Source organism: Haplochromis burtoni, unplaced genomic scaffold (assembly GCF_018398535.1).
Source record: "Haplochromis burtoni strain Fernald_Lab_line unplaced genomic scaffold, NCSU_Asbu1 Contig_113, whole genome shotgun sequence".
Classification (NCBI taxonomy): Eukaryota; Metazoa; Chordata; class Actinopteri; order Cichliformes; family Cichlidae; genus Haplochromis; species Haplochromis burtoni.
Window position 1 is genome coordinate 477418 of NW_024582474.1, and position 22404 is coordinate 499821.

Genomic DNA, 22404 nt, shown 5'->3' on the forward strand with positions numbered 1-22404 from the left:
GCATGCGCACAACACGAAACCCAAATTTATCCATTGTGAATATTTCGTATGGTTATGGTTAGGGCTGTGGTTAGGGCTAGGGGTAGGATTACTCAGAAGGAACCGTCCGATAGGACGATTTGCCAGAGTAGGACGGTTTCTCAGAACACCAGCAATGAGGGAAATGCAACGCTGTAGTCCCCGAGCCTGACAAAAAGCCACAGACCCAAGCAGCAGTATATCGTTGCCTCGACATTCACCCAATTTTGTCACCAGACGCATTGCTATAACAATGACCCAATGACATTGGGTGGTACTCGACTGTAATGGAAAACAAATGATTCGAATAGGTACTAACGGAAAAGAGGCTATTAAGTACCATAAGCACTAACAACTGTACTAAATATAAATATCTAGTACTATTCTCATCCCATGCTTCAGACTAGAGCAGGGGATATGGCCAAAAATATTTATCACGATATATATTTGAAAATTTGCGATAACGATATAACTGACGATATAATTGATGCGAGACAAAATACAACTCCACAACATTACTAGCGCAAAAAGACAACCTTCCATTTATTTTCACTTAAACAAGAAGCTGGTTTTTATGTACATTAAAGCTTTATAAAAATGTAACAGTGCAAATGCAAATTCCTTGCTGAAAGTTTAACCAAAAGGCATTTCCAGTAGAAATGGGCTGACATATCCTGAGCATAACCATGTATAATATCCACTGAAGTTAAAAAGAGGTGCTTTGCAACATTAAACTGCAGTGTGCAGTACGTATTTTTCGGACCATAAGGTGCACGGGATTATAAGGCACATTAAGCGAAACAAAGCAGTCAGATAAATCAAACTTTATTAAACTCATTCTTCTTGCTTCCTCCACTTCTGTACCATTGATTCATTAATGAATGAATCTTAGCTGCTCTATTCCCATGTTGTTGCAGTATATTAATGACTAACCTCGTATTGTGGATGGATTATCTCAGTTGTTCTCCTGACTGAAGTTTGGTCCGTTTACAGCATCCTGCCATGCGATTGCATTTGTCTCTAACTATCAGGACTCGTTAACTTTATAATGAAATGTAGTGTTCGTCCTCAGCCACGTGTTTCTACATAGCTTGTCTAGCGATCAGGAGAATGGAAAATGGAATGGCTTATGTTAGGTTTCTAGCCTAGGACCCACGCTTCCAACCGTACCACCATTCAACATTCACACGTGGCTATGTGCCACCTGGCGCATGAAGGAGGTGGCCTGCACGCTCTGCACACGTACAACGGATTTCCGGAACGACGAGACTGTCCAAGCCGGGCTCGAACCGACTCGTACAAGGCGAATCTTCCGATCCGTAGCACATCATTATATACCAGCTAGCCCAACTTCAGTAACCCTACAAACGTCACTGCTGTTTAGTTTCCTGTCTTCATTTATGTTGGAGTGATAGCAGAGCTGTACGTTTGAATTTTTTCAGAAATCTCTCAGTCAGAACATGCATATCATGCTTAGGTAACTAGCGAAACTAGCGAGCTAACTTCCGCTAGCTTCCTGCTAACTTCTAACTCCGTTAAATGTAATAAATTTTGTTTTCATGGATGCCTGGAAGTTAAACTTCATAGTTACACCTGGTAAAGCAGCAATGCTGATCGTTTTATTAAAGATGAAAGAATTTAGACAGTTTTTAACTCTCAGTGATGCTGCAGTGTTGTTTGACCTGAAGCATACGGAGTTTAGGACCCAGATTACTCCCAGATTTAAGAGCATCTTAGTCCGACAAATACGACAATAACGACGGCCGCTTGCATGTTCTGCAAAAAAATGTGCTTTGTTGTGTATCTGACGGACAAACACCAAACCAGTTCCACATCACTGAAGTTGCACCATTTTTACAAACCAATTCTGGTTCATCTGTTTCACTCAACAATCGGCCATGTGCGTATGAAAACAAAGGCACTGCGCATGCGCGTTTTACTCCATTCTATCGCGATATTTCATTTTCCTATCGTTGCCTAACATTATACCGGTATTACCGTGAACGGTATAATATGGCCCAGCCCTACTTCAGATGCAGTTAGGAAAACAAGGCAAAGAAGGAGGGGTATGACCCGCCAATGGGAGGAAGGGGGAGGAGGAGACGGAGGGATGAGGAAGGGGGGGAAAAAGAGAGGAAGAAAACCAAAATAAATATTGCCTATTTATTATACTTTATTTATTATATATTTTATAAAAAAAAAATGGCCCATACTTCAGACCATGTAGAAAACCAAATATATGCCTTTAAAAACATATTCAAGATGAAGTAGTGAGCAGTATGCCTGCTATATTTAGAGAGGACATCATGTCCATTACATAAGGGTCCATCCTGCCTGACCCTGACTGTGTCTGGCCCAGGGACATCGCAGGGAGGAGTCACCAAAGCCACGCTCTCCAGCTGATGCAAAGCCAGGTAGACCTTCTCAACACCCTTTTTTTCAGCTTTTTGACACAGCCTTAAAAAAGCTACAGAGTCTTACCCCCTCAGGGCTCAGAAGTCATGGACTATGAAGACAGCAAATGACACTCACAGTAACCTTACACTAGTTTGATCCATGTAAAGCACAAACCTCAAGTCCTCTCACTTGTCAGTATTAAATTTTCTTGCAGAGAAAAGTCTGAACCACAAAACAAACTAGCTGATACGGTTTCTTCATTGTGAAGTAAAAGAATTCCAGCAACACTGAAGTGCTTTCTTCCCGACCTTGGTTGTCATGACAGTCAACAGGGCTCGTTGAGCCCAAGGACAAGGGCTGTTGAGGGTGCTAAAATCCAACCGAATACTGCAATGTTACAATTGCTGATTAAAAATCCACTTCCTTTTCTGATGCCAAAAGCGTGGGAGGCAGCAGGACTGACATGTGACAAAACCCAAAATGAATCCAAAAAATACCTGGCACCCATGTGAGCTGAATCCCTGAACACACCTCAAACGAAAGTGAAATACACCAAACTGGTTGTGCCTGATAGATCTGTGTCAGGATATCACAACAAATTTAAAGCCATTTCTCACTCTGGACGTGGAACAAGGCATCATTTTCCTAAGAATCAAGTGAGAGGACAAACTGGTCTTTCGTCATAGAAGAACATTTCTGCTGTGCTCACAGTTTAGTGTGATCTAAAATCACGGCTGCAGAGATTTATCTGAAGCAGGCTGATAACTAAAGTATGTGCAAGTCTCTGTGGGAAGCCCTTACTTTGACGGTATGCAAATGAAAAGTCCGTAAAGTGAAAGCTGTGTTAAAACTAAGGACTCGTGCCGGTTACAGTCACTGTTTTTACAAGTGCATTCCTCAGAGAAGCAGTTAACACACGTAAAAGGGAGAATTTTATCTGCTGCACTTTTTAGATAGTAACGCGGCAGCTCTGGGTTTTCTGTATATTATACGAGTTGCTGAAACTGCTACGCTGACACCTCCATAGCCACGTGATGCTCAGTTGGAGTCTGTGGACAGCTATCTTGTTACTGAAACATGCAAACTTACACATTTGCCATTCAAATGTGTACAGCACACAACTGACATCAAGCTTCACGCCTTGCAACTATTTCCCTAAGCTGGCCTGGCTAATGCAGTGCTGTTTGAGAGGCAGTACTTCCACATGCGAGAGGACCAAGCGAGCTAAGCAGAAAGGAGAAATGAAGGACCAAAGAGATTCTTCTGCAACATCCTGTGAGAATGATTTGACGCACGTAGATAAAATTAAAGCTTGACTCTGTTGTGTTTTCCCGTCACTGATAATGACCAAAGGCACTAAAATAAAAACTGAGATTTCAAAGCCACCACAGATGACACCAGAAGGTATCTGCAGCGGCTTCACTCCGATGAGACTTTGCTGTGTTTTTAAAAAATATAATCCTGGTTCCAGTGATTGAAATGATACAGTGCAGGCCAGGCCGGTCACGTCAGGTAAAGCAGGCTGCATACGCCTGCAAGTGTTTCATCATAACAGTCCTCTCAAGAACTCAAGAGTTTCTGTTCACTGACACATACGCGCTCACTCTTTTCACTAATGCCTAGTGTGTTTTCTCATGCGTTTTGATTTTTTTGACATTACCACTGTCCCAGCCACCCCCCACCCCCCTCGTGCAAACATTTCACTCACACTTGCAACTACAAATAGATGTGCGAGGACTATAAAACTTATTTAACAGCGCGTCCGTGAATATCAAGTACTCAGTATTGTAGCTTATGATGGAGTCAGAGCACCTTTTCTGACAAACATGCCAGGATCTGAAGCGCCAGCATTATGACCAAGACAATGAAAACAGTGGAGAGGAAAAAATGATTTTTCACAGTCGACAGCAGCACTTACTGTGATCACAATCACAATAAGTGCTGACAGTAAGAAGTCCATGAGAGTCCTTAATTAAATCACCTGTTCAGCAAGCTTAGACGTGTAACTGTGGTCACTGCGTCTAACATACTAAAATACAATGAATTATACTCATCAAATAGGAAATTAGGCTTGTGATATTATATGATTTTATCTGACTGAAAAATTTTAAAGGGATTTTTATGTTAGTGTGAATTTTCATAGTTAGTTCAACTAAACAATCTCATTAGACCTATTTGGTAAACTGTGTGTTTTTGGCATTCATGCCAGTTCTGCCCACAGGTGCTGATGTTTAATGCAAGCTCCAAAAAGCACCCATCACAAAGATCTTCAGGCAGGTTGTTGTAGGTATAATAGTGAAATTCCACGTTTGCTTAATATGAGCACATGGATTTTATTTCTATAAACTAGATGTCTTTTTTTTTTTGTGTCCCGTTTGGATCTATAAACTAGATGTCTAACAGCACACATTAGGGATGCCACTTGAGTCCAGAGTGAGGATAAAGCAGGGTTTGTTTTACCACGTGATTGACATGTTGCTAGCCTCAGTGCATGCCGTGTGTCAGCCAGACAGTGCATGCTCTTTGCTTATCGTGTCTGGTTTCAAAACACTAACCACATCCCTACACTCATCTTGAGCCTTAAAAACAGGACTCCACTAAGCACTGGGTCACCAGTGGTCGTGGTGGCTGCATCCACCAAGTGTGTAGACATGTTTCCCACTGTTTTTCCAGCAGTGTCCAACTTACTGAAGACAATTAACACACTGGCCAAAATAAGGATTATTAAATTACTGCAAGAGTGTTAAGTTTCACAAAGGTACCAATAAAGCATGTGCACACCCACACAATGTGCAAGAGCCTGAGTGATAGTATGAGGTGGCAAAGAGAAAATAAGAGAGACTGCAATAAGGACAGCAACACATTTGACAGAGAAGAGACCTGAAGACAAGGAGAAGGAGGCAGAGAAAATTAACGCAGTCTATTCCCAAAGAGGGCACAGATCAGAGAAAAGTAAGTAAAGCTACTAGAAGCCTGGAGGGCAGCTGTGGTCCCCTGGTACGCCACAAATACTGGCACACAGCCCGTGTGCTCAGAATGGAAACACTCGGAGGAGCCAGCACAGCGACGCTGCTACCAACTGGAGGGCAGGAGGAAACAGGAAATGTGACACTCTACCTTGAGTCATTGCTCTAAACACAAACAAAGCTGCCTTACAATGAATAACTCCATACAGAGAAGTGACAGTAAGCATCTGCACAACTAGCACAGAAAAAGAGTAGTGCCACACTGAGGCTGAACACAATCCTGATTTAGACCCAAGTGCGAGAAGCCTTGTATTACAAATTGCTTCTGCGGCAAAGGAGGACTGAAAAATTTAAGCATTACTGCATCAGGAATATTATTAGGCGGTTTATTTTGAACAACACTGGGGCAAAAAGTGGTCAACAGTTATGAGATCGTATTTATTCTCCCATCACTTTTGAGTGTCAGGTTGTGAGGAAAAAAATGAAGCCTAAAACACAGAGTCAGGAAGAGGGATTTTACTGATTGATGCTACATAACATGGCTGAACACAAAAACATTCCGCATTAACCATCCAGTTATATCAAGTCATTTATCCCATTAATGTTAATAAGCGACAGCTTAATCTGCTACAGGCGATGATTTCTGTTTAAGAGTGTCTGACACAGATGAGCAGCCTTCTGCCAGATAAAATGCTTCCAGCTCTCTCAGAGTGTAGTTAAGCAAAGAGGGGCTTTGAGCTATGTGCTAACAAGTAGAGGATAATATTTACCAGCAAATTCATTTTTCATGACAGCATTTGCTTTGAGCTTTAAAAGCGAGGAAATGTTTGTATTAGAGATGGACCAATCCGATATTACGTAATCGGTCCGATACTGACGTACATTACTGGATCGGATATCGGAGAGAAATAAAAAATGTAATCCGATCCATTAAATATCCAAAAAGCACCTCACAGAACTTGCAACACAGCGTAACTCAGCTCATAACCGTAGCACGTCGGAGCAGTGTGCCCACGTGATAGAGCGGCTGTGTGTATTTGTAGCCTCAAACCAGCATTTCATCTCCGATTATCCCAGAGAGAAGTAAAGAAAGTGTGTAAGTTCATCTCTGAATGTTTGTAAAGCATTCCCACATTAAGCTGCTACTTCAATCGTGAAACTGATTAATGATCAGCTGATCGGCTTTTCTGTCGAGTCCGTCTCTCTTGTCTGTTTTTGGCCCACTTCGCGCCAGAAAGAGGAAACCAGCGGCTGAACAACAGCAGCACGTTTAAGCTTGATAAGCTGTTAGAATTTATTTACTTTCTACACCAGGATCCTTTTCTATGCAGCTGACGGCTGCTAACTGTGCAGGGGCGGATCTAGCAAAGTTTAGCCAGGGGGGCCGATAGGGCATGAACAGGGAAAAGGGGGGCACAAAGACATACTTTTCTTTCTTATTCTCATTTAAAATATCTAGCTTTTAATGAATAATTATCTGAATCTTACACCCAAAGTTTTAATCTTATGTAAAATGTATACAAGTCCATTACTGTATATAGTAACTATTAAGTCTAGTAAGCTATAGTACTTTTTCCTTTGGGAAGGTACCATCTGTGCAGTCTGCAGTTCTGTTGAAGAAAGATGTTGAATCTATTTAATTATTCTTGAAAAATAATTGATTTCTGTGCATTTTTTTTTTTTCACACTGCATCAAATTAAAGTTGATTACGTTGATTAAGCATCATGAGGTGGAGGGTGGGGGGTGGTTCCTTTTTTTTGCTGGGAGTTTGCAACCCTATTAGTTAGGTTGCCTACTATTTCTGCTAAGTACTCTTTAAAATACCAGAATAGGAAGGATTGAGTAGGTTTAAGTTCATTAGATTGATCAGTGTCGCTGAACTATGAAATATTTTGGGTGCAGTGTATTTTATTTATTTATTTATTTTTACACATACAGGTATAACAGAATAGCTTTAGTGTTGTTGTTTATTTAAACTTGAGTATGAACTTATAGAAAATGCAGCAATATATTAAAAAAACAGTTTTATTGATTAAAAAACACTATATCGGATTCATATCAGTATCGGCAGATATCCACATTTATGATATCGTATCAGTCATAAAGTGGTATCGTGCCATCTCTAGTTTGTATGCAAATATGCAATAGAAGGGGGGAAAAGCGCTGACAGTGGTGCCTGCATTTCTTTTGGTCTGAAGTTGTGTTAGGTGGGGTTTTTCTGTTGTTCTTTATTTTTCTTAACATATTTGAAAAACAATGCTGTCAACACGCTTAGTGAAGTATTGTATGTGACAGTCATGCCTATGTTGAAGCTGCCTTTCCTGCCAAAAAATATCAATTTTTGTCCTTAACAGCTCAGTGTTATTTGTTCCTTTATGGAGAAAGTCTCCTTAGATCATGTAAACAGTGCACAGGAACCCTTCACTGGCTTTTGGAGCAGTGACTTTAGATAGAATCTCGCTTGACCTGTAGTTTCACCTGGAAAAGGGGCATTACAATGCAAACAGTCTGACAGACAGCACTCAGACAGATTTGGCTTGGTAGATAAACTGAGACAGTTGAGGCAACACCAACTAGCTTTGCTGTGAACACAAGGAGTGGTTACTGTAGTTCTGCAGTTACCAAGCCTTTCAGTAAGACAAATAGTGAAGCCTGTTACACATTTACTCACAGAGCTAGAGTTAAATCCAGTATCTCTTAATTCACTCAAATTAAATGCTGACAATAACAGTGGAGTGATTTATTCATTTTTGTTTATAATTAACGGCAAACACAACTAACCGTTCTATTTTACTGGGACATTACAAGTGGTGGAGCGACAAACCAATCAAACAGTGTTGGACCACGGTAGCAAAGCTTTAGAATAACTGAAAAACACCTTCAATAGGAAAAACGGCAGTGTGTATCTGTTAGTAAATCTGTGGGTGGAAGCTAAATGAAACCTCAAAGCAGAAAGTGTAAAGCATGCCTAAGTAACTGGTCACAGGGCCCATATGGGGTAAATGCTAATGCTTAAACACACTGTACCATAAGTAAAGTGTTAGCTACCATTAACAGCCTGTTCACACATCATGTCCCAACAAGTTCAATGAAACCAAAAGCAAAAGCAACTCCATTAGAAGCTTCAGCCACTGGAGACCAATGGCGTTTATGTTCTCAGTTTGACTTCAAAAATGAATGAATGAATCATCATTACAACAAAAAAATAAAAAATAAATAAAACTTTCCAACAATGCATCCTAAATGAATACACATCACAATATGTTCTGCTATACATTCATCCACTTCTCCAATAGATTCTTTGTTGGTTTTCTGCACTGAGGGAGATTTTTGAGTAATAATACTGTAATGTGAGATGTGAAAAAGCAGAACTTCCTGCTACAGGAGCCATCTCTTCCTCTGTAGAGAAATGCTGCTGAATCCTGGTAACCTACGGTATGCATTTCTTTTACGCTTTAGCAGAATGAAAAGGTTGAGACTTACCAATTTTCTGATTGAAAATTTTGTCAAATGTCAGTTCATCTCTCTCCTCCAGGTACTTCTGCATCACACTGCGAATGCTGTGAACACAAGGTGGTGGGGAGAGGAAGAAGCAGATTAATATGCAGCACAGTTAGCAGCTCACTAAGCTACATGCAACAGCAGCCCAGCCTCCAGTCAGAGATCCGTCCCAGGTTTGGAACTCTCCCGTCCCCACACAGCAGGAAAGGGACAAGGACACAAGGGAGGCTACAGCAGAACCTAGAGAGATACACGCTACCCTGGGAGCAGGTGTTAATGAAAATGAGAGCAGGGAGAAAGAATCAATTAGCGCCCCCTCCATAGGCCCATTAACACTTCACCAGCTCACTTCATACACAACAACAGCAGAGGAAGGCTTCACCTACAAACACCTCTGCATGCACACTGAGCATGTGCGAGGTGAACCCTTAACCGCAGTGGCCAAGATGATGATACAATAGCAGCGACCTTATCAGACTTGTGCATCATTTCTCAATGCATTACAGTGCATAACTCATTAATGGGACACACCACAATAGTTAGCTTTTCAACAATGTATCAGTGTAAAATACTGAGCACTCTCCTATTGAAATGGTATTTTCAGTCTATTTCTAAGCATGTGAATGATTCATATTCAAGAGTTAACTAAAACACATTAGAATATGTAAAAAAAACAAAACAAAAAAAAAAACAACGCAGGCTTTACATTTTTTTCATGTGTAAAAAGGAAATGATGCGCTAAAACGATAAGTCGATTAACATCCGTCGTTTCTGTCTACAAATGAAAACAACAAATTAAACTTCCAGTGCACACACCCAGCATCAACCAAAGCACTGTCCACTGGCTACAAAGGCACTTCCATCAAACATTTGCATGAATTACAGCATACATGCCATAAGACAGCCACACACACACCCAAGCTACGACTACAACTAAACGACTTCATGCCCAACTGAAAAAAGGGGTGCTATGCAAGCTACTAGAGCAGGGCGATATGGCCAAAAATATTTATCACGATATATATTTGAAAATTTGCGATAACGATATAACTGACGATATAATTGATGCGAGACAAAATACAACTCCACAACATTACTAGCGCAAAAAGACAACCTTCCATTTATTTTCACTTAAACAAGAAGCTGGTTTTTATGTACATTAAAGCTTTATAAAAATGTAACAGTGCAAATGCAAATTCCTTGCTGAAAGTTTAACCAAAAGGCATTTCCAGTAGAAATGGGCTGACATATCCTGAGCATAACCATGTATAATATCCACTGAAGTTAAAAAGAGGTGCTTTGCAACATTAAACTGCAGTGTGCAGTACGTATTTTTCGGACCATAAGGTGCACGGGATTATAAGGCACATTAAGCGAAACAAAGCAGTCAGATAAATCAAACTTTATTAAACTCATTCTTCTTGCTTCCTCCACTTCTGTACCATTGATTCATTAATGTTGAATTCTCTGGCAGCTGCTCTATTCCCATGTTGTTGCAGTATATTAATGACTAACCTCGTATTGTGGATGGATTATCTCAGTTGTTCTCCTGACTGAAGTTTGGTCCGTTTACAGCATCCTGCCATGCGATTGCATTTGTCTCTAACCATCAGGAACCTTAACGTTAACTTTTATAAGTGGAAAAGTGTTAGTGTTCGTCCTCCAGCTTCACTGTTTATGTTATGCTAACATAGCTGTGTCGCTAGCGATCACGTAGCACATCATTATATACCAGCTAGCCCAACTTCAGTAACCCTACAAACGTCACTGCTGTTTAGTTTCCTGTCTTCATTTATGTTGGAAGTGATAGCAGAGCTGTACGTTTGATTTTTTTCAGAAATCTCTCAGTCAGAACATGCTATATCATGCTTAGGTAACTAGCGAAACTAGCGAGCTAACTTCCGCTAGCTTCCTGCTAACTTCTAACTCCGTTAAATGTAATAACTTTTGTTTTCATGGATGCCTGGAAGTTAAACTTCATAGTTACACCTGGTAAAGCAGCAATGCTGATCGTTTTATTAAAGATGAAAGAATTTAGACAGTTTTTAACTCTCAGTGATGCTGCAGTGTTGTTTGACCTGAAGAGACGGGAGTTTAGGACCCAGATTACTCCCAGATTTAAGAGCATCTTAGTCCGACAAATATGACAATAACAACGGCCGCTTGCATGTTCTGCAAAAAAATGTGCTTTGTCGTGTATCTGACAGACAAACACCAAACCAGTTCCACATCACTGAAGTTGCACCATTTTTACAAACCAATTCTGGTTCATCTGTTTCACTCAACAATCGGCCTTGTGCGTATGAAAACAAAGGCACTGCGCATGCGCGTTTTACTCCCATTCTATCGCGATATTTCATTTTCCTATCGTTGCCTAACATTATACCAGTATTACCGTGAACGGTATAATATGGCCCAGCCCTACAAGCTACAATTCAATTATATTTATATAGCACCAAATCACAACAACAGTCGCCTCAAGGCGCTTTATATTGTAAGGTAGACCTTACAATAATACATTCACAGAAAAAAAACCCAACAATCATATGACCCCCTATGAGCAAGCACTTTGGCGACAGTGGGAAATAAAATCTCCCTTTTAACGGGAAGAAACGTCCAGCAGAACCAGGCTCAGGGAGGGGCGGGGCCATCTGCTGCGACCAGAGAAAGAAAACAGGATGAAGGACATGCTGTGGAATAGAGCCAGAAATTAATAACAAGTGTGATTCAGCAGAGGTCTATTAACACATGTTGAGTGAGAAAGGTGACTGAAAAGGAAATACTCACTGCATACAGACTTCCCAGGTCTTATTCCCACACAACTTTATCTAGTTATGTGGTAGAGCAACTTAAAAAGGCAAAAACTACAGCAGGCTGAACCCCGAATAAACCAGCACAGTAGCAGTTTCTCCCCATGGAGGATTACTCTGAAAATACAAAAACAGAACCTATCTGGACCAGAGAGTGGAAACACTAACAGGCCACAGCAAGTCAGACACCAACAACAAGACCAAGGTATACACAAATTTTGTTCAACGTTGCATCACACCCAATATGGTGGACAACTCTCTGGCAACGTGAGCATGACATTATGTGAGAAACATGCTGTAACGGCCAGAGCTGAGATGGTAAAATTAGCCAGCAGCCCAGTGCTCTGCATCCTGGGCTTGTTTGGGCTGATTTTCATGGGAAAGTGGGAATGAACATCAACTGCAGCCACAGCAACAGGAACAAGAACCTAGGAAGTAGACACTTCCTCTTTTAGAGGTTTGTGTGCCCCACTGAATCATTAGCAGCTGACTCTGGATTATTCGCGCTAAACTGCACCACATAAAAGCAGCTGGTAATATTTACTGTACAAGTCATGAATTATTGGACAGTAAACACATGTGTGTGGGGTGGAGTTGGGGGGAGGGGGGAGGAGACTGCTACACTGTATCTAGTTAGTGAGGTTAGCATTGAGTTTGCTAATGAAACATAGTGTAATAAAATCAAATGAAGAGCATGTTGGAAGAAACCAAGCACATAATCTGCCTTTGACTGCTCAAGATTTGAAAGATCACCAACTGCAGTGACACATACAACACTGAGCAAACACACGTTTGTGGCGGAAAGATAAACCCTCAGAAGCACAGTCTCACAACACTGTCATGATGGTGTCACAGATGCATAGACATCGATGTGAACAGCTTTCATTGTTTTATACCAGTGCAGCCACCAATAACAGCAGCAGCATTAGCTCACGGGAGCAGATGACCGGAGCAGATCAGAAAACAATGCCTCCCAGTGTAGAAATGCAGTGTGACTGACAGTGACTGTGGGCAAAAAGACAGAAATAAAGCAGTATTATTTACAGGCATCCCCATGACACTGACAATCTGTGAGTGGCATGGTGTCAGAAGGGTATGAATGTAGCATTAACGCTTGTAGGCACTACCTTCACTTATTGTGCGTCTTTATCTGCTTTGTCCACAGTCTCAACAGTCCCCACACATTTCTGAGGAGGACCATGGCTGCAAGAGGTGGTGTTCAAAAGTCTAGCATTGCACTGGGCAGGTATCGGAATAATAATACATCCTATTTCTCCTTCTTTAAGCATGATAACCAGCCGGTGGGACCAGTACATCCAGGTACTGAGGATCAACCAATGAGCCACAAAGCAGAGATACTAAAAACCCGGGACACTTTTAGGTTTTTAGATGACCTATAACAATGATGGATGCAGCTGACAGAAGACAACTGATATCAGCTTAAACACACATCTCCTCCAGTCTTGTGTCAGTGTGTCGCCACGACCTCACCTCACACAACTTTTTGGAATTAGAGGTGAGATAAACAAGTGTGTCTACATTACACTCCAATTTCTTTTTTTCCAAGTCAGTACAGCAGACAGAAATATCACCTCCTGATTTCTCACTGATGATGATTGATCGATCACCCGTACGCATCGAGATGCATCCGTGTTGCAAGTGTCGGGCGTGTTTACAGGTTGAATATGCCCCTGCTGTGAGGAAGCTTTCATTTCTTATGAATCTCAGAACTTAAGACCTCAAAGAGGAAATTAGACAAACATCACCTTAACTAGCAAGCTGTCACCACTCACCCTGACCATCATCAATCTCAGCACCCACTAGCACAACCATTACAACACAATTCAACAAAATCTTCTGCTGCCTCCTCTGCGACCTTCATCAAAGCCACTCAACGGTGATTTCTGCAGCGACAAAGTAGCGCCCTGGAGGCAGAGACCCTCCCAATGTTAGGTGACCTGATTCTTTACCTCGCTACACCCCCTGACTGCATTTCACTGCAGAAAAAACAGGTTTGGTACACACTTGCTATTACATTGAAGCTCAGCCTGTACTAAGCAGAAGTGATGCTAGTCGCAGTAACAAGCTGCAGGTGGGTAAAGGGGTTACAAAACCAACATATGTGAGGTCTGACTTTCAGCTCTGCATTAAAAAGGTCACACACAGGAAAGGATTCTGAAATAGGTTAAGTCGGATCATGTCTCTGCATTTGCTTTGGCCCCGTTTGGCGGTGGGTCAGTGCCAGTGTAAGAGGCACAAACGGCCGGCTTTCATTAGCTGTTAATCTGCACTCTGACGCTATAACAACACTGTGCTGGTGACCATTCCAGGCTCCAGGAAGTATGCACATGTGTAAATATTTAACATATTAACAGCTTGTCACTAGCATTTCTGTAGCCGGCTGTGTGGGCATGTAATTGAACTGTGCTGATAACATACTGCACAGTGCCAAGGTTCTGACCCAACTCAAACCTGCTTCAGACATTTTCAGCCCATGTCTATAGTTCTCACGCTGTGGGAGAGCAACAACTAACATTTTATTTGCTCTGTCAATATTTCTCAAGAAAGCTTAGTTTATACCTGACAATACAAATAGGACCTGAGTAGGTGGAAGGAACACTTGTTTCAGCTCATTTGAGCCTGCAGACATGTAATTACTGTCTTTAACAGGAAAACTCACTTTGCCAAAACTTGTTTTTCTGGCTGCTGCTCGGCCTCAAGTGGATTCAGAGGGGGCAAAGACAGCCACTTATAAGAAAACCTGAGCAATTTTCAGATCTGCAATCATTCTCGATTAATTCACTCTGGAAAAAGTGGTTTTACTTTATAACTGGATAGAAATAGTCCATTAAATACTGTATTAAATAGCAATATCTCAGTGCTGTCTGAAAAGCAAAAATATTAACAATGGCACTTTCAGGATTAAGAGCTTATGGGATTCTTGCACAATTTACTGTTTGGCTCAACAACAGATTTTAATGACATCTCAATGCAGAGTACAAACTGCAAAATTAAAAAACTGATCTGCAACGACTGGGTAGCACAGTTGAAATGATGCATCTATCAGTGAAAAAAAAAAAAAAAAAAATCACTGGCTGCAGGAGCCTGGCAGAGGAGTCGTAAGTCATCATGACTATAGCAGGGCAATGTGACCAAAAATATTTATCACGATATACATTTGAAAATTTGCCATAACTGACGATATAATTGACACTAGACAAAATACTTTACAACTCAACAACTTTATTAGTGCAAACCCCCCCCCAAAAAAACCCCCAATGTATTTTCACTTAAACAAGCAGCTGTTTTTTTATGTGCATTAAAGTTGTATAGAAATTTAACAGTGCAAATGCAAATTCCGTGCTGACAGTTTAACCAAAAGGCATTTCCAGTGGAAACTGGCCGACATATCTTCAGCATAACCATGTATAATATCCACAAAACTTAAAAAGAGGTTATACACACACACACACACACACAATATGGTAATATTATGTTGAAGCACAGTACATATCACTCCGCGAGGCTCCTGCCTACGATAGCCGTAATGCTCCGACAATCCATCAAGCAGTGCAGGTGCGTAGCTTAGCAAAGTTGTGCTAAAACATTTGACAGATTTTTGAGCTCCGTGTACCACATAAAATCATTTCAAGGTCAGTAAACACAACCAGAATTCATACATAAGGCACACAGGATTATAAGGGGTACTGTCCATTATCAGAAAAATCAAAGGATTGATTTTAAGTGTGCCGTATTTTCCAAAAAACACTGTAATAACGACGGCCCGCTAGCATGCTCTACCAAAAATAGTACTTTGTTGTGTATCTGACGGACGAAAGCTAAACCAGTTCCACACTAAAGTTGCAGAATTTTTACAAACCAATTCTGGTTCATCTGTTTCATTTAACGATCCGCTTTCGCCCTTCTCATTCTCCGTCGCCGCCATGCTTTTTCCGCCATGTGCGTATGAAAACAAAGGCACTGCGCATTTTACCCGTATTCTATCGCGATATTTCATTTTCTTATCGTTGCCCAACATTATACCGGTATTACCGTGAACGGTATGAAATGACCCAGCCCTAATCATGACTCAAGCGTGACAAAGACATCAAAGACATGCTCCCTATTTTTGAAACAGCAGCAGGTGGAGAACTGGTCCATGAGGCAAAGCATGCTCAACTGGGCTGCAAAGAACAACACAGACTACTGACCATAGAGGCAGTCTCACCAGAGACCAACAATGACACACAGGATGGATTTTATTCATATGAAAACTGTTAAAGATTCCACTTATAGGTCTGATTCCTTATTGACTCAGCAGGAATCCTCCAAATGTCAGCATTAGTGCAGATGTTTTGGGGTTTGGGTTGGGTCCACAAACAGTATGTATGCAACTCGTCTAAGTCCGACCTGCCTGCATGACACTAACATTAGGCTAACAAAATATTTCTTCTCAGTAACAACCACAATGCTCAGCTGGGAAACAGTGGGGCTCATGCAGTGTTATCAAATATGAGCTTTTCATTTAGACTCATACTGCGTTAGCAAGGATGCTTCGGCATATTGACGTCTTTTTATACTGAAAAGGAAAACAGTGACATGTACTAACACTGCTGTCCAGTGTAAAACTGAGCCCGTCTTTGCTCCGCTCCCTGCTGCATGTTCCCAGCAGCACAGACCATGGGAAAAACAACATAAATAAGATCAGAGGGACGGGATTCTGAATGACGTGCTGGTCTATCGTTTGACTATACAACAATGACCAGCATGCACCACTGCAAAAATATAAAAATGTTAAATAAGTGTGTTTTTCCCTTCATATTTAATATTTCACGTCTGCACACATGCACAGACACCACCCTGAACTCTGTGTCTCATAGAGAGAAGGCAGTTGTTTTTTGTACTTTAGCTGGAGACAGGAATTGGAAGATGTGATTGGCTGAGGGCCGTTACTGGTGAGGCCAGCTCTGGCTAAGACTCGGTCAGCATTAACTTGATCTCTGTAACATAACAGCAGGTCATCCTGTCGCCATCCCCCACACTTTTCTTCTCAGCTGCCGCCAGTGTTGCCGTCAAAGTCTCGCCTCACTGCCAGAGGACTCAGCGTGGCCCGCTGAGAATGTGGCAGCACCATGCTATCTCCAAAGTGCCACATTTAAGTGCAACCTTCCGGCCTCTGCAAGTATGCTGCAGGAAGCTTCACACATGCACGACTGTTACAGCTGTGCATGCATTACTGGTTGCCCATTCCCACGCACGCACCCACGCACTTTTAATCAAGTTCTGCTTTTTTTTTTTTTTAAAAAAACAGAAAAGCCTGTCTCTTTTACTTGCCCTTCACATTTGTCATGATTCATTCCATTCAACCATTCAACATTCCTCTGAAAACATTCAACATACGCACAATCACACTCCAACACATAGACAATACCTGGGCTTCTGTGTATAAAACATTTTGACTCCCGCAGAAAGGAACATCCCCAGCACTGTAGTACAACTGAGGAGAATATTAGTTGGGTTGTTCGTGAACAAGACGCTCTCACGACTCGTTGAGTAACGCCACTGACGTCTGACGACGTCACATTTTAGTACCCGTTCGGATCGCTTGGAACCCCGGTCGAGCAGGTACTATTTTAATACCTAGTACCAGGTACTATGACCTAATGGAAAAGCGTAAAAACCGTGGCGAACCATGGCGATTCAATCCAAGATGGTACTAATGGAAATGGGGCTTCTGAGTCACTGAAGCAGACCCCTTCACGGTGTGTGCTGTTGGTGCCTGTTTGAGTGTTTCTAAGGGCTCATCTGAGATAAGTCATGCTTGCTGTTTGGTACAGACCATCCAACAAGTTGTGCTACAGTATTGCCAGGTCACATTTCTCCATTTTATTAGTTTTGCACTTGCATTAATTAGAAGATGTGTGTCTATAAATCTCCTACTCAGTTTCTGCATGCAGCTGTGAACATGATCCTAATGAGCTCACTTCTGGCTCCAAAGAACCATAATGGCTGCAGCTGAAAGAAGCTTCAGAAAGTGTGTGATGCCACAAACACTCTGTCCAGCTCTTATGCTCTCTATAGTGCACGTGTACACACAAACAAGTACTGGCTGTATGTAATGGTGCAGACAGGAAATTAAAAACTAGGAACTAAACAAAAGATAAATGTATAAATGAAGGAACAAACTAGTTTTAAAAGGCATATTAGATTAGCAATCTACATTTGATCACTATCCTCTAGCTTGTTGTTCAGTGACACAACCCAAGCCTGCAGTCACAGACTCTACCAGGTATGTGGTAGATAGGAGGAAGGGCTGGAAACACTATGACCTACAGGCACATCCAACGGTCTCACCACTTTTTGAGGAAATGCAGTAATCGAGGATGCACATGAAGCATGTGGGTGAGACACAGATACAGCCCTGTTAGTAAAGTCCAAGTTTATATCACTGAATTTTGTCAAGATAGCATTCTGTGTGAGGCTACATAATAGTCTGATCCTTTATTATTTCCAACTCCCATTAACTTTGTCAAATGGGAGATATAAATGAGTGTATTCAAGCTGACTTCATGAGCACTTCAGGAAATAAGCATTGCCTCTGCAGGTCCACTTAAATACAAACCAGCGCTCTTCATCACAAACTTGTTTGTGTTTACAGTTATAATTCATGCAGTTGTATTGGACAGCTTATTCTCTTAATGTCCTCACTGACATGTTGGAGGCACATTTTCAGCCTGGCTTCACTGACTGGTTTACTCATCAGCTGTGTTACACTGCTTTCACAGGTCCATTAGCTGAACCTTTTATCTCTGCGGCTCCTTTATGTTAATGTGTAATGTAATAAATAATAAAGCTCATATCTAGCACAGAATCATTTGATAAACCACTCTCACAAAAACATTACACTAATGATCGATTGTGTGGTTTGTTTCCTCATACAGAAACGCCTCCGCTTGTTACAGGATTCAACCTGGTGTGGTCTTTACATGGAGCGGAGCTGCCAATCCTTGGATTAACTTGCAGCCTCCATGTTTCCCTGAAGACTAAATGTCTAATGAGTGAACTCAATTAGCCCGGCATACAGTTTCACTGGTAAGTCTACACTGAGTGCTAAAGCTTTGCTCTGTTTGTGGAGACGAGCACAAAGGTCATCCACTCTAACAGAGTGCTCCTGTGCAACCGCAGAGCAGTTCAGTTCTGATCAATAACATACCAGCACCTGGGTTTGCCATTTCATTTTTCTAAGAACCTCTACAGCTCCTCCTAATACAGATTTGCAGATTCGAAAAAAAGCAGCTAATGGTCATCCAATCAAGTAAGGGTCTGCAATTTAGAAACAGCACCACGGCTCTCCAGCTGCTGGAAAATCAGCATGTTTATGGAACCCGGTGTTCAAGTGATTTTAATCCCAGCAAAAATGGTTGCTGACGATTTGATTTTATTATGTGTATACACCGCACCACACTGTTTTAGTAATATACTCAGCTCAGTGCTTGGTCTCGCACACACAAATATCAATTTGGAACTCATCAGCGCATGTCAGATGTTGCGTCATCTATCATCAGTGGGGTGGATGCTGGGGGCTGTCAGTTTAAAGATTCTTTTTCACTCCCAGGTGAGATTGAAGATATAGGCTTAATTATGGCCAAATATTATTTTCTGCCACAAGGTGATCAGGACAACTGCAGACTAATTTACAACAGTGAATACATTTGAAAATAATAATATAGGTACATCCCAATACAGGTCTATATATGATCATTTCATAGTCCCTATTAGGGCTGAACGATATATCGCATTTGCGATAATATCGCGACATGACCAAGTGCAATTTTCTAACCGCAAAGGCTGCGATTATACTCTGGACATGTCCAAATTCATGGGCTGCATCCTCCTGAGGCCGCATTTGTAGACCGATTACGTCACAGCGACGCGCCGAAGGCTGTCCAAATTACTACCATATCCCAGAATTCATAGCGCGGCCCAGCCAAACTCCAGTTTCCAGCAATGGCGGCCGCTACTAAGTTTTAAAATTACTCATACTAATCTTTCTGGGTCACAAAATAAACTTTTAACATATTTTCAGGCGAGAAAGTAGTTGTGTAAACATCAAATATCTGCTCGGTTTATCAAGATATCCCATATTTGCAAAAGTGCTTCGACGTTTTCAGAGGCGTCTGCTACCCACCAGCTCGACAGCTAGCCGGGAGCTCGAAGGGTTACTGATGCGGCCGAGAACGGCACAACTCCCGGCACATCATTTTCAGATCACCGCGGAGTTTCGCTGCTCGGGTTAAACGTAATATATAAGTCACTTAGACAACCTAAAAATGTTATTGTTGGGCTTTTTTCAGTGTTTTGTTTGTTCGTGAGTAAATCGGTTTGGCTGAGATTAAAGTTATTAGATTAGATAAAATAAAACTTTATTAATCCCCCGGGTGGGTTCCTCCTTGGTTTTCACACAGCTGACTAAACGTCAAACAGAAAACTTATTAAACAGAAGTATGAGACAGTCGAGAATTTACACCAGTGTCTGGTTATATTTTAGATAGCAAGAAGCAGACGGCCGAGTTTATTAAACTCCACCGAGACAGCGGTGACGCTAATCAGAAGCTAGACCGTCCAATTTCACGCCTTTAAATTTTAAAGGCGTGTTTGTGTGTGTGTTTATACAATTGCTATTATGTTTGCACTTTATGTGTAATGTTACTGACTGCAGAGATCAGTAAGATGTGTGTATTTTTTATTTATTAGTTTTATTTATTTAATATTATTTTTTAATTGAATGACTGTCTAGTAGTTCACAGATGTCGAAAAACTGAGTGTGGTAAAGCCACTGATTTTTTTTATGTATATTTCTGCAATCTGCACATTGTACTGACTTTCATTTTAATGTTTACACCAGGGTTCCTTGTCAGCACTTTATGCTCAGATGTTTGTAAGCTAAAAATAAACTATTGTGTATGTTCAAATATACTGTTGTGATTGAAGAAGTTAAATAAAAATGTCAGTCATCAATTCATGCATCACCTCATGTCATCATAACAGAGGTCTGTCTTCCAGGAAAGAACAGTTTAAAATTAATGTAATATAGTATTGGCCATACTATATGATGTATTGCTTGTCTTTGTTTAATAATACAGAAGACAAAGACCTTAAAAAATAATCGCATATCGCATCGCAATCGCAATATTGGGGCAAAAAATCGCAATTAGATTATTTTCCATAATCGTTCAGCCCTAGTCCCTATGGATGCAATGTTATGTTCTCCATTTGCATTTCTTTAATGTGTCAATGTACGCCACCCATATGTAACTCAACATCACCAAAATTTATATGTGACAGCATTTTGTTCGACTCATGCCTAAATACAGAATGAAGAATCGGAAAAAGCGTCACATCTCTACGAGGTAAATGAAGTAAAATCTCAGTAAAAATCTGACCACTCAAAACCTTATGTGCTACAAAAATACACAAATATGGAAAATTTATTCTTTGGTGAGATCCAAATACATAGAAATTAAATCCAGAAAAAAAATGCAGAGCGAGAACTGTGAGCTGTTCCAGGCTAAGTGAGGGGAGAGGAGACATCACACTTCGTTCACCTGTGAGACACAGGACTCGGTTGAGAAGCCACCAAACCAAGGACTGATGCTAAATGGCCACTGAGCCAGCCAAACAGAAAACACAGAGGTCCAAGGGAAGCTGCAACACAGCAGCTAATATTTATCTTAAAACAAGAATTGCCATGTGGTAGCAAACTTAGCGCCATGTGTGGCAGTTATTTGGGCATTTATTTAGAAATTCCATATGAATGAATGAATGGGGGGTGTCATTCATAACAAAGACTGTACTCCACAATTACCAGTCATGTCTGAGATTACAACTGCAGTACTGTGCTGTAAATATGCTTGAAACACAGGTTATACTTTTGTGCACGCCAATAATTGCACACCATACAGAAACATGGAAAAGCTTCAGAATGAAAAATCAACACAAAAAGTAACTGTTTCAAGACAAACTCAAAAATCCAGTTAACTGACCAGACCTACACTACATGCTGCACACATGATCACTAAGTCCTGTGTTTGCTTTGTGTTTCCACTCCCAACAAACTGCAGCAGCTTTCACATTACCACACCAGGAGAACCAAACCAAACAGGCAAACGCACCAGTTGTTTGGACAATACCACAAAGGTTAATCACAAAAAACACTTTAACCAACGCACAAACCAATGTTTGAATGAATCACCGCAAATACACAGCTGGCTAAGACCTTTTCTGAGTCTGACTGCTGAGTGGCTCTTTTGGAGGAGGAAAGCTGCCATGTCTGCCATGAACTGACTCAGTGCTGTGTTTCTCTCTGATCCACGTACTGAGGACTGGGTCTTCTCTCCAGCTGATGTATGGATGTCCAAATATACCTGTGGCCTGGCTAGGTAAAGTCTTTGTATTGGAGACGCACTTACTGTTGTAGTGGTACATGTTAGTGTTCTTGTATCATCACTGACAGCTGCCACACAGCAGTCCACAAGCAATTAGCCAATCTGCTGCTATAAAATATAAGTGTGATATTATCTAAAAGTCCTAAACAGATTTAGTCCTCTGCAAGGTATTGTCTCAATTATTAAACAATGTTCAAAGCAAAGGCTGGAACACACATTAAAATAAAGCAAAAGCCTATGTTTTAAAATCTGTGACAGCCACAAAA

At 41.1% G+C, this 22404-nt stretch overlaps 1 protein-coding gene across 2 annotated transcripts in view; it reads right to left on the reverse strand.

Moving 5' to 3' along the window:
• Positions 1 to 22404, reverse strand: part of grk3 (G protein-coupled receptor kinase 3) — a 75786-nt gene that overhangs the window by 47353 nt on the left and 6029 nt on the right. For both annotated transcript variants that reach the window (XM_042223514.1, XM_014335715.2), the window contains exon 2: positions 8866 to 8942. In XM_042223514.1, coding sequence (XP_042079448.1) covers positions 8866 to 8942 — 77 coding nt within the window. The remainder of the gene's footprint in view (positions 1 to 8865; positions 8943 to 22404) is intronic.